At 43.3% G+C, this 14080-nt stretch overlaps 1 protein-coding gene across 1 annotated transcript in view; it reads right to left on the bottom strand.

The window, feature by feature from the left end:
- Nucleotides 1–7523: 7523 nt before the first annotated feature.
- The window catches only part of qsox1 (quiescin Q6 sulfhydryl oxidase 1), a 24389-nt gene continuing 17832 nt past the window's right edge, over nucleotides 7524–14080 (bottom strand). The window contains exons 12-13 of the mRNA XM_005747538.2: nucleotides 10286–10447; nucleotides 7524–9950 (exon numbers count right to left, since the gene is read on the bottom strand). Coding sequence (XP_005747595.1) covers nucleotides 9124–9950; nucleotides 10286–10447 — 989 coding nt within the window. The 3' untranslated portion in view covers nucleotides 7524–9123. The remainder of the gene's footprint in view (nucleotides 9951–10285; nucleotides 10448–14080) is intronic.

Raw genomic sequence — 14080 nt, 5'->3', positions numbered from 1 at the left:
ACACACACACACACACACACACACACACACACACACACACACACACACACACACACACACACACACACACCACATGTTCAACTAAAACAAAACCAGTAATTTTTCTTTATTTAAAAAAACAAACAATAAGTGAAAGCATTTCTTTTTAGTTTATTTACCACTTGGCTATTTTAGGTGAGGTTTTAGTAGTTCAAGCGGTGTATCAATTCGACGCATTTATACCCTTTAATATCCAACACATATTTGAGATCTTCTGTGATGTGACTCAATATTTTGCACTAGTAATAGATCAAAACTAGCGGACTATTTTATTTGGCTTTACAAATATCAGAAAAAGGGGAGAACAAGCTCTGGCAAAGTAAATTTAAGTTGTCGTCATATTATGCGTATTCCCCCCTTTTTGCCCATAAACCGATTCTATCTCTGTTTATTATTTATTTATTTATTTATTTATTTATTTTATAGCCACCCTATGGTGTTTGGATCCACAATCCCCTTCGCCTGTATGCGTGGCGTTTCCAGATATAATTTAGTAAAATGAAAACGGACATCAGGATGATTAAAAGGCAGGCTGGGATATTACAGGAATTTTATCCGTCCATCCATCCATCAGTAACGCGCACGTGTGGCGAGGGGATCATATGGTCTCACTTTATTTTCATTATACACTTTTCCCCTCAAGATCATTCAATTTATTCGACTATTCAATTACTCTGATTGTTGGAATCGAGGCCCTTTAGCTGTCCTAGAAAACAATGCAGATAAAATGCTCTTAAACTGTCAGCAAAGGGCAACACAATTAGAATAATTGACGGATGCAAATGCAGCGAGAGAGAAGATACGAGCGCGCACATCTGGTTTAGTGGGACAGTAAATGATGAGGTGCGTTTTTCATCTTTAAATGAGATGGCAAAGCAACGTGGCTATTAGCGCACTGAATGATGTGCAAAACAATCCGCATTTGGGGGGTAATCGTTTCGCATTTTACAAATATATGTATGCTGCACACAACAGTTAAAAATAATAGTAATTGAAGTGTGAAATTACAGAGAAGATATATTTAACGTTATTATCCAAGGGGACTCAAACGGCTTCCGCTCTGTTAAATTCGCCCGGGCAGTCAAGTGAAGTTTAATTCGTAAACATTTTTAACACAAATCAGTAAAGATGTTTTTGATTTTTCTGTTTTTATGATACATATTTGGAAGGAGGTTATTTATCTAAATGAATGTAATCTTGGGAGGAGGCAGCTCTCGGACAATAACTCAAACAGAGGGCGACTCCTTTGCCACCGCCGTTGACCCAAGCACCTCTAATTAGATCTAATATTTCAGTGGATGAGTTCATTGTCACCAAAGCGCAAATCTGCGATTCACAGATCCATCTTAGTGAGAGCAGAGAGTCAGGATATCTTATGTGATCAGGCTTTCATGGAGCGCGATTCATTTGTGGGATGAAAACCTGCAGCAGGCCTGGTTCATAACGAGCCACAACAGAAAAAGCTTCATCTGAGTGTTTATTATTTTTGCGCGTTTAAATCTATTATTTGAATGTTAGTCACACAAACCAACGTGGATGTCAGCTGAGCACATTGGCCTTGCAATGGTGATAACACGGTTCAGAGCACAGATTCAGCCTGGGTACGATCAAATTCATGCAGAGACTGCGAGCAGAACAAATGCGTTATGTTCCAGTGGCTTCCCTTCATGCAACACTTACACTTTAGAAGTGCGTAAATGTATTCTCGACTTCCAAGACGAATTACAGCCCAGCGCATCGCGCAGACCTACCTGGCAGTCTGTCTCCTCTCTGCTCTCCCTCCTCCTCCTCGCCTTCTTCTTCTCCTCCTCCATACCGCCGAGGCTCGTTTCAGCGGGGTGAGCCAGAGCTCGCAGGGAAACTGCAGTAGTCAGTCCACACTTTCTCCGCCGTCCACCCGCAAAACAACATCAGGTAGCAGTGGCACCGTGTCCCCACGCATTTGGTCCGAAAGCAGGAAAGGAACAGAGAGAGGGAGAGAGGCAGAAAGCGAGGGGGAAACCTTAGGAGAGAGCTCGGAGGAGAAAATTAAATTGCACTTGGGGGGCAAATTCTATTAGGGAATAGTTATTGTCTCCTGACAGCTCCTGTCCATTTGGGTAATTAGTAGAAGAGATTGGTTGAACAAACGAAATCTATTCCCGTCAGAAATGATATTTTCCAATTCCCTGATTGAACCTGACCCTGTCCTACTAAGACGAGGCGGTAATAGGCTCATTTGACTCGAATAACTACAACAGTTTAAGCCAAGCCTGCCCGAAGAAGGATTTCATTTGGATTTTGCTTTATTTTCACGACACACTGATAAGATTTAATTGAAACACTATTAATATTATTTATTTATGACAAGATAAAGACACACAAACAGGAGAATTCAGCAGGATCCCCCTTTAACTGAAAGCCCTTCAAATTATCCAGTTTCAATTATAAGTCCTGTGATGCACTGGCACCTGCCCAAGGTGCTGCCCTGTCTGAATGCTGCCCGTCGTGCTGGAATAGATTCCCGACCCTCACGAACTTCATTAGATAAGCGTGGAAAGCAAATGGATATAAGGATGAATGAAAGCTGAGACCTGAAGCTTAAGCTGCTCTTGCAAACCAGCGTGCAAAAAATAATCTGGATTCAGGTGAAACCTCCTGATGCAAAAATGATGTTAATGTGTGATTAGCAGAAGTCCAGAGCTGCAAAAACACATTAACAGCTCCTGTAAGATTACAGTTCCTCTGCAGCTCCTGTTGTTTTCTCTGCATTCTCAGATTTAAAATGGGCATTCTGAATTAGTTCGCATTTCCACCGTTCATGGGGCACACGCAGCTCATGCATAGCATTTAAAATACAAGACTGATTTTGACCAACATTATTGAATGAAACCATTTTTTTAATTTCAGCAAATAAAACCCAAAACCAAATAAAATGCATTTACTCCAGTGTTGTATTTTGATATTTCTATTTAAGATAACTATTAAAATCAGATTATTTTACTGCAGATGACTGATCATAACAAACTACTCAGTAAAAATGTGTGAAGGCCCGCATCCACAACCTAAAGATTTCCACAGAAAGCCTGTGTTGCGTCTTTGATGCTCGGTGAAAGGAGCAGTGTTGGCTGAGTGAGTGAAAGCGTGACTGACAAGTGTTGGCTCTTCTCCAACTTCATTATCCAAGCACTTCCTGTAAGCTATATGCTAACTCTGGAGGGGAAGGGGTGGGGGTAAAACAGGAGCAGAGCCCCGTTTCCCAAAATCATCTATAAGGTAGTTTCATTGTAAAGAAGTACAATGGGAACAAGATGATCCAGGCTTAACAATGTTTTTGGGAAACTGAGCCCAGATCAGCAGAAGTGAAGGTCGGGGTTGTGTTGTAATGAAATGATGCGGAGATGTGAACTCACAATTTTAAGTCCTGAAAGTTAAATTATGAGATTAAACAAGCATGAAGCAGTGAAAGTGATTATATTGGAGGAATTTAAAAATAGTTACTTAAAATGATATAAAACCCATGTCTGCATTATTAATGTGGAAGGAATCACAAATGAATTCGAATAAGACAAACGCATCAACCTGGGTGTATTCCACAGTTTCATCTGGTGTAACTCTGGTTGGCTGGTTGTGCTGGTTGTGCTGGGTGTGCTGGTTCGGGGTCTTTGGGAGCAAAACAAAAACTTATAATCTGTGCTCATTCATCAGCCATTAATTTGAGTGAACTGACAGAAGTAGAAGTTATTGCATAAACTGAAAACCTTGGTACAGGCTGCATGAACACTCACTGAGATGTTTGCAGATCTCGGCAGATGAGCGTCCACATGAAAGGGGGAGGGACTGCAGCAGAGAAATGAGATGGGTCTGACCCTGCGTGACTCCTGCGTTTAAAAGGCTGCATGTTTAAAACCCGAAAGGGGATCTGGCTTAGTTAGGATGCAATGTATACCAATACCATATATTAACCTCTTTTTCATAATTTATTCACCCCACTCCACCCCCACACCCGCATTCTCCCTCTACCCACAGCAGGAAGCTTTATAGTATTATTAAAGTCAGAAAGAGAGATGACAGAAAAATGCATCAAGCCCCTCCTGCATTTTAATATCAATACCGGCGGGGTAATAAACATCGAGGCAGAGAGCGTACAGGAGACGAGTGACTATAAAACTCTGCATTGTCTAATTTATGGAAGACAGCAACAGGGCAGGAAGGTGAGGTTTTTACCCTTCAGTCAGTGGTTTCATAACGCAACTTTGTCTCAGTTCAAAGCATCAGTTTTAGACAAAACACACAACAAAGTTTAGAAGAAAGTAATCAGCTCGTGTTACTCCAAGAAGATATACGGTGACAAGGTATGCAGGCAAAGCTCCGCCATGACGGTGTCACCTTAAGCTCAATTTGCCGTTTGTATGGTTGCTTTTATAAGCATTTGTTGTCTTTGACCTTGAAAACACAAACAGATTTGTAACAAGGTCAATCGGCAACATTGTAAACTGAACAAACGGATGTTTTCAGATGTTGGTGGACTGTGGAAACCTTCCTGTAACACAAGTCAAAGAAAAACATGTAGATGAGTGAAAACACATCAACTGCAGCTTAATCTGCAGGGATTTATGTTTCCTTCCAGTCTGCGTGTGAAAGAACTGATTATTTCTGAGCCTTCTTTTAATGCGATTTATTCTTTTCAGTGTTAAATATGAAACTCGAGGATCGGCAACATGGACAAACACTAACAGCTGGAGTAATCCACTGATGAGGCCAAACTACTATCATGTCTGTCCATCACATATGAATATTAAACTGCAGCTGCTATATGGATGGTTTTCAATAACCATAACTAACACTCACTAATTAGTGACATACCAGATATTTTGATCACCAAGTTAGCCAACCTGGGGCTCCCGCCATCCACCTGCTCTTGGATAAAGGACTTCCTGGTCAACAGACCCCAGCGGGTGAAACTGGGTCCTCGCCTTTCGTCCCCTCGCACTCTCAGCACCGGCTCTGCCCGGGGCTGTGTACTAAGCCCACTACTCTACTCCCTCTAAACATATGACTGCAGTCCCGCCCACCCAGAGAACATCATTGTCAAATTTGCTGATGACACAACAGTGATGGGGCTGATCACAGAGGGAAATGAGGCAGCTTATAAATAATTTCCCCTACAGATCAATAAAGTATTCTGATTCTGATTCTTACAGAGATGAGGTCCTGAGACTGGGTGAATGGTGTGCATCAAACAACCTGGTACTTAACATCACCAAGACCAAGGAACTCATCCGGGACTTCAGGCTGTGCCCCCCTGCACATCAACAGAGAATGTGTAGAGCGAGTGGAGTCCTTCAAATTCCTTGGCCCACATCTCTGCAGGCCTCTCCTGGGCAGCTAACACCACGGCCCTAGTCAAGAAAGCCCAGCAGCGGCTACACTTCCTGTGGGTGCTCAGGAAGGAGCAACTAAACACCTCGCTGCTGATGACCTTCTACAGATCCACCATCGAGAGCCTGCTGACCTGTGCAGTGACAGTGTGGCACGCCAGCTGCACCGAGGCAGACAAGAAGAGACTGCAGAGGTAAACACAGCACAAAAAATCATCGGCCGCCCCCTGCCCTCCTTGTCTGCCGTCTACAACTCCCGTTGTCTTAGTAGGGCCAGAAACATTTTAAAGGACACTACCCACCCCGGCTTTTCAACCTAATGCCCTCTGGCAGGTGCTGCAGATCCATACGGGCCAGAACAGACTCAGGGACAGCTTCTTCCCCAAAGCCATCACCGTACTCGACTCAACTGTACAAAAGTAATCTGCACTGAAATATCATCAATTCCCTGCCTGTCTGTCACTGTGTCAGCACTGTACTGTGTATTTATATTTATAGTAGTGTATAGTTATATTATTGTATAGTTTTTATAATGTGCTATAAGCACGTGTGCACTTATATAGAGCTGTTTCCAATTTCATTATACTATGTATAATGACAATAAAGGCTTTCAATTCAATGCAACTATATTCATACTGTCACATAACTGACATTGTGTGGTTTGTGTGAATTCGATTAAACGGTGTAAAAAGCGCAAACAGCTCCGAATGTGTCCTAATTTAGATTTGAAGCCTCTGTCCTCGGTGTGAACTGCTCACCTCAGCCTTGGCAAAGCTGCAGATATTACACTGCTGCCAACTTCCTCATTAACCATCATTAGTCTGAACCAGCAGAACACTTGCAGCTCACTGAAGCTCAAGACACCTGATAAAGGGCTTGTGTGGCGTGAGCAGCACACAGCGTGGCTGACGCCAATCCTCTAACAAACACAGGTAAACGTTTAAACAGATTAACTGATCGGACGCGCGGGAAAAGTGCTCGAGAAAAACAACGTTTCCAAGATTTTCATGATGTGCAAAAAGTTTAAGGATACATAATTCCTGCTTCACTCTGATGGTCTTCCATCCCAGCTGATATTTTAAAAAGTGTCACGGTGCACTGGATAAAAGGCATAAATAAACAACTTAAGGAAGGTTTCTTGTGATGAACTGCTTTTCTCGATCCATTCTGGCAATCATAATGTGTCATTGAGGATCTAATTGAAAGTACCTGAGAGTTTGATTAAGTCACACAACCACAGCTGCTCAGCTGTGATGCTCCTCTGCTTTAATGTGGGGCTATTAATCACCCTATTGTGTGTTTGTGTGTGTGTGTGTGTGTGAGAGAGAGAGAGAGAAATTGACTGCCTCAGCTCACCTATGTCATCATCAAAACTGCAAAGGCTGAACACATGGTTTGGATGAAGGGATAGAACGGGCTATAGGATGAGATCAGAGGTTTTATCCACGTATGCTTTGGTGACAGGTTGGAAGGTGGAGGTAAGGGGCAGGAGTCGAGGGAATTCAAGCCGGCGTTCCAGGAAACACAAAGCTCAAGATCAAGCTTTGGTTGTCCTTCAGCTGTGCTCGTTGTGATCTCAACATCAAACCCTCATCCATCCATCCATCCATTTATCCCCCCCCCACAGTACTCCTTTCATCCACCCCTTATCCCATCATGTTACCGCCCCTGAGGGTCTGCCGTTGCCCTTCCTCAGCAGAGCCCACCTCCAAGTGTGTGTGTGTGAGGATGGAAGAAGCCTCATGAAAGCCGATTGCATTTTAATAAAGTTTATTATCTGCTGGGAGCTAATCCTCAAGGGTAATCTCTCCTCTCTAGTCCTAAAGGAAAGCTGGATTACTCACTTGCTATAATCCCAATGAAATTGTTAGGATTTAGCTTGCGCTGCACAGCAGATGGCAACAGGCTTTTTCCTTCAACCTTGCATGGTTTAACCCCCATTTCTACATGTAACACCCTTCTCCTTCTCGCCATGTCCTGATTGTTTTTTGTTTTGACCTAGAACAACAGGAAGTCACTTTCAAACCTGTAACAAAAACATATTTCGACATTAAAGACAACACAGACGCCATTTACGCGTTTAACACGACCGCCACGTCAGAACAAGGAAACAAAAGACGAAAATCGTTATCAAAAATAATTTTATTGATTCAGACCAAAGCGAATGGAAACATCGAAGAAGAGCAGCCAAGAAAACAAAAACAAATCCCGATTAATCCAAATCCTCGTCCAGTGTGAACATATTCCTCACTCCACTTCAAGAACCAGAGTGGCTATTACGTGGACTCAGTGTGATGTAATATTCAAAGACATCATGTCAGCTCAAGTGTAATTTGGACCAATGCAGCTCATCTGCTTCTCTCTGGTCGAGTCACAGTTTTCAGCAATAATTTAAGATTCAACACGACTGCTCTGAATCACTCAAAGTTCATTTAACCGTTAGTGCGTTAAAATTCACAAAATTGAGACTGAAATGAAAAAGCAACCAAAACAAACGTAACGTGACTAAATTCTCAGCCACACAACACCGTTAAGGAGGGAATCTGACAGAAAACAGTAACAAAAGCAGTAAATTTAAAAATCCACCAAAAGTGAAAGAAAACCAAACACAGCTGAAACTTATTAGACCACCCAGTACAGCTTTAGGCCATAACTAACAGTATTGGTCATTTCCAAAATCATCTGTGTTTCTGTTAATCTGCCAGTTTGTGCAAGCTCTTGAATCAAAATGATATTGGTCCAGTCTTCCTCCCATCACCCCCAGTCAGTCTCTCTTCTCTCAGCCCGGCTGTGCCGGAGGTTTCTTCCTGTTAAAGGGGAGTTTTTCCTTCCCACTGTCACCCAGGTGCCTGCTCAGAGGGGGTTTATCTGATTGGTGGGGTTCTCTCTGTACTATTGTAGAGACTTTACCTTTATAATATCAAGCACCTTGAAGTGACTTGTGATTTGGTGCTATATAAATAAAAATGAACTGAAAATAAACTCATTGTCATGTGAATTTTCAGATTTACCATTTTACAAACAAAAATACAATAATAAGATAATAAAGCACATTTTCCAATCAAGACACCAAATTAAAGCTATTTGCTTGAATTCCTGCAGAAAAAAAAATGTTTTGGTGGTTTGATGCTTTACCCGATTAATTTCTGACTCCTCTCTGAGTCCACTGTCGGCTCGAATTTGGGATTAAAAATGTGAATTTAGTTTATTTTGCCTAATAAATGACAGCTGTTAGCTATAAACAAGCTTTTTGACACATTTCTAAAATATTTGTGTTTTCTTGTTTTTGATGACAGGTGATCTAATACATTTTAAGCACTGGATCTATATCACACAGATTACAGAAAACATTTCAGCTCATACTGGGGTTTAAAGTGGTGACAAAAACTGATTTTCCTTTATTTCACGTAAATATACATCTAAACACACATTTTCCCACAGTCAGTGTGGAAAGAATGAAATTCCCTGCAGGCTGCACGGAAAATAAAATCATGACTGTCCTGATTTTTTTAAAGAAACTTGCTAACTTTCCCTTCTCCTCGTCTGTAGTTGGACAGAAAATAGTGAAATTCACAGTAAATTGTGTCACTGCAGGTAACATTTAACTGGACAGTTATGGAGGGCAGCGTTTTATATTTGTGTGCAGTGCGCTCAAACTTAGGAGACATTAACCAAATGAATGTTAATCTTTGTTATGACTCAGGTAAAATTAGCACATGTTGGTTCAGGGGACGGAGATTTTAGGCCGCCGTCGTCTGAGGCGGTTTTTGAAGAAAAGGTACATGACCAGAAGACACAGGGAGGACAGGAAATAAAGGAAGACACACAAGCTGATGTCCACTTTCGAGAAGCCAATGGTCAACACGGACATCAAGCGTCCCTTGTGCCTCAGCTCAGCCTCCTGACCAAAGTACTGGCCCGCCACGTCTCGCTTCTGCAGCCGCTTCCTTGGTCGCGCAAAATCCAGATCAAAGCCTGCATCCACAGGTTCCAGACCCACCATCCCCAACCCTGCGCCCAGCTCCATGCCGAGCCCAAACACCGGCCCGGGCTCCTGCTCTTCCTTTCTCTGCAGGCTGCGTCGTTTGACTCGGGTGGAGGTAGCCATCTGCAGCGCCTTGGCCTTGTAGTGCTGGTTTACAAACGAGTCGAGATCCAAAATGTCCTCCTGCGGGTCTCTCCTCATTCTCACAAAGCTCGGTCGCTTCCGAGCCTGCTGTCCGCCACGACCCAGCTCCATTTCAGGCTTGGCCCAAGGCGTTGGCTCAGACGATCTTCCTACCATGTCACCTGCTAGTCCATCCTCTTCATCTTCCTCTTCTTCCTCTGCTGCCGTTTCATCCTGTGGGCCTTCTTCCTCTTCCTCCACCTCCCCGCCTTTTTCTTCCTCTTCCTCCTGCTCAGTGGGTTCTGTTTCCAGAGGATGTTTTCTGAAGTCCAAGGCCTCCCTGGCTCTTCTCTCTGCGTGTCTCTCAGCTATGTGAACGACCTGCTGGCTGGCATGTTTCTCCCTCTGTTTTTCCAAAATCTGGCTTTCACTCTCCAGGTAGTCTGATGGGAAAAGGGCAACAAACCCAAAACAAATAAAACATACGTGGTTCTCCCTTCACCAACTTTCCAAAAATTACACTCTATGAATCTAGGACCAAATCTTCTCAGAATCTTAAGATACACAGTTACTAATTTACACGTAGAAATTTAGCAGTCAGTCATTAAATGCATTAAAAATTCAATTAGTAAACAACGCTGCTTCATATATGTGTAACAGGCATCCAGGTATTGATGAACAGGTACAACATTTTTTTAAATTTATGTTTGGATCAGTCTAATTTTGACCTCCCAGTTTGGTAAAGTTCTTGAAGTTCATAAAATGTTTTCAGTCAAACCTGTGAGGATTCTGTCGGAGGAGAAGTAGGTCAACAGGAACTTGAGAACCTCCGTCAGGTTCCACGTGTGCTCCCCGTTGTCCTTTACTGCATGGCAGGCTGAACACATATCGGGCGGAGGCCACTGGATCTTTGGAAATTGAGGATCTTCACTCAAAGCACCTGCAAAAGAAACAGGGTGAGCAGATCGCACAGTGGAGTTTTAAGCACTTTGTAACTGGGAGAATATCAAACATGCAACAGACAGGAAATCAGGATCAACTATCACTGCAGGTTACATGCACCTCACTGTCAGAGGCCTCAGAAGTAAACTTCACATCTTCCTTCTACATTTATGACCATTTCATTCAGAAAGATGTCCTACACTTTATTACTGATATCCTTTTTATCCCTTTTACAACAAAGAGAAATCTTACAGTTAACGTTACAATGTTACCATAAAAACAGACTTTTTCTGTATTCACACTGCTGACAGAACTCAAGTATTCAAGAGATTTTTAAAAAACAAATGCAGACCGTCTCAGTGGCTTCTTTCACAGCCTCAGAGTCACACTAACAAACTCAGAGACTGTCTGTGGCAGATGAAGCGACTTCCAGTCAGATGCTTCTTCTATTGTTGGTGCACGCTGACAGCAGGATGTAAGTGCTTTGAGGACTGGATGCAATCTGCGCTGAACCCATTTGATCTTGTCACAGTGCTCGTAAAAACTAAGTGCCTATATGCATATGTGTATGTATGTATTTAAGAGTGTATATGTAAATCATCTGTCTGGGTGTGTGTGCATGTAATCTATGGATTGATACTTTTGTGTGCACTTGTGTGCGCGCTCGTATGACAGGGTCTAACAATGATCAATGGGCTTCTGGGATGTCCCAGTGGGAGGGATGGTGAGATAATAGATGTGGCCAAAGTGGACAGCATCCCCACTCATACGCGCACCCACCCGCCCACTCACACACACACACACACACCCTGTTTTCAGGCACCTTGGTGCTCTGAACCACCTGTCTTGTCCCTTTACACCCCTTTGAAAGCAAAGTCCAATCTCCAAATTGAACATGAGACCAAGAGCAGCCTCAGCGGGGAGCTGCCCTTCTAATGAATTAGAAACTTTCTCCTTTAACGTGTTTTCTTTTATGTAGCCGCTGCCCACCAACGCCGCTCATCGCTCACACATCACTCGGTCTTTGTATGCTTGCAAACACACTGGCAGAAGACACGTACACCCACACACAGGGCAGCATCTAGTAATGAATTGCTTGTTGTCACCAGCAGGCCATTGTGTGTCTGAGTGTGTGTGTTGGTTTGTGTTGGAGAAAAGAAGGGCGGGGGGGTGCAGAGCAGCAGGTCTGTCACTTTACAGGACTGTCAATTTACATCCTCCTGCACCACCACCACCTCTACTCCCCCTTCTCTCCACTGCTCAAGATTAATCTCAGTCATATGCATGTGTGTTTGTACTCTGCATACAGTACTTTACATAAAGGATACATCAATTTTACTGTGTGCTGCATGGGTGGCTGTGTGTGTGAGAGAGTGAAGGGGGGCTTTTAAACATTTCAGCAGGTGAGGGTGCACGTGCACATACATCCAGTATGCATCTCCTTCCTTAGTCTAATCAGCTCGCCACGTTTGCAGCCAGGGTGACTTTAGCCACAGTAGCCATATCCAGATTGCCACAATAGCCCGTCACCGAGATGTCATCACTGCCAGGCATACATATTCATCAGGTATAAATATGTATTGTTCAGCACGTCAAACTAGCTTCTTCAGCAATAATCCTGCAACCACACCAAACCGTGTATGCCAGCAGCATGGGGTGCAGGGGTGTGAGTGAAGGGGGCTAATAGTCAAGATTTCATGCTTATTTAAATAATTGGAGAGGAAAAACTCATTTAGGGATTGTTTATTGTATATCAGAGTTTCTGCTGGGGTTGGATAATAAATATCAATATTTCTTGTTTTAATTGAAAAGTGCGAACATGTAGCCCGATTCATTCAGGTGACACGTGCTCTTTATGAACTACTTTCTGACTTTTGCTAATTTTAGATCATTTCATAGCAAAGTTTTTATGCAATCTATACTTTTATTATGAAATTCTCTCATTACCTGGAAAGATTTTTTTGGACAAATATTTTTGGGAAAAGAAAATGTTGCTGAAAAAGTTTAACTTGACATTTTTATTTATTATTTGCTTATTTGTTTGCAATAGCTGCATGTTTGAGTTAGTTTTTGCTATTTAACCAAGCTGTCGTCCTGTGTGTGTGCGCGTTATGTTTACTGGGACGTGCACAACAAGCCGATTCTGATTTGACATGCACTTGTGATTTTGTTTAAAGGGTCACATTTACAGCAAACCTCAGTAGTATTGATGCATCTTGAATAGACTGTGTGGATCAAGAAAAAGCAAACGAGAAAACACCAACGTTTCAGATAAAGGACGTAGCTGTGCTCGCACAATGTCCGGGTAACGACGCGTTAACAAAAACAGAAACTACACAGAAGCAATAGTGATGATTTTAATAAATAAGGAACATTTTTATGCATCATTCGTTGTTTGTTTTTTTCTCCATTTGATCTTACTGTTAAAAAAAAAAGTGCGATATAATTTTAGGGGAACCATCCACAACCAACAAAAACATCCCAGGAGGCAGCTGGAGCCGCTGCAGCAGCAGTGCTCTTCCATCTGTAGAAATGTGAATCAGTCTCAGCTGTTGACAAGCAGCAACAGGACTGAGCTGCCACCAGTCTTAATTCTGCCCGTGCAAGAAGGCCGAGGGCCCTGGGGCCTCTTTGTTGCCAGCTAAATTAATTGTTGGGCTGCTTTACAAATAGCTGCTCTTTCATGCATGGCTGCCTCTGAAAGGAGGGGCGGGGAGGCCTGCTAAAGAGCTCCACTTTAGGCAAAGAGGAGGGGAGGGGTTGAGTGGATGGAGCGCGCTTTCCTCGGGGAGACGCCGCCACTCACTGCAGCAAACGCTGCCAAACCCTCGGCTCCTCCCTCGCTCTCCCCTCCTGATTCGCCCGATTTAACCTCAGTGTCCCCCCCCCCGGCGACAACTTGACCCATACAGAGGAAAAAGGGGAGGAAAAAAAGGAAGTGTGTGTGTGGCTTGTGTCATGGTGTTTGCCACCTGCTGTCGCACATTACCCTGGGAATTGTACGCAAAGCGGGCCGGCTCCTGGGGGACGCATCCTGTGAGGATGCTGCACTATTACTTGTCAAGCAGAGGATATGAGTCCCAGGGGATGGTGAGTGGAAAGAGTGTAAGCTACAGAAGAGGAAAGATGGATGTATGAAGGGGGAGGTTAGATGGTGTTTAACTGTCTGAGGAGCCGCGGGGACGGTGTACTGCTGGCCTCTGCTGCTGAGGACACAAGCTGTCCCTCAGATAGAAGAGGGGGCAGTCACAGAAACACAAACAAAAGGCAGTGATTTAACAAAGTAGGCTGTTAATGACCACGCCTAATAAAATCAGGAACACAGAAGAGGGAGGAGAGACACTCCGGAGCACTCGTGCCTGATGTGAAGAGAGGAATTTGCTGACAGAGCACAGCGAAAACTAAAAGATTATATTTAGAAAGCTGAACCGAGAAGGACGGACAAACCTGGAAATACAGAGTAAGTTATGTTCAACACTAGATATGGATTTGATTTGTAGGCAGCAGTAAAAGATATTACTTGATTAAGCAGAATATAAAACCATAATCTGGCATGGATTATGAATGAGGAAGGGCCATTCAGACAACAGTGGGGGTACACTGGGTGTGAGAGAATGGGAGATGGGGGGGG

This window comes from Pundamilia nyererei, unplaced genomic scaffold (genome assembly GCF_000239375.1).
Source record: "Pundamilia nyererei isolate P.nyererei 1_Seehausen unplaced genomic scaffold, PunNye1.0 scaffold00199, whole genome shotgun sequence".
NCBI classification, from domain to species: domain Eukaryota; kingdom Metazoa; phylum Chordata; class Actinopteri; order Cichliformes; family Cichlidae; genus Pundamilia; species Pundamilia nyererei.
The sequence above is the reverse complement of the archived record's forward strand: the minus strand, read 5'-3'. Positions and strand labels throughout refer to the sequence as shown.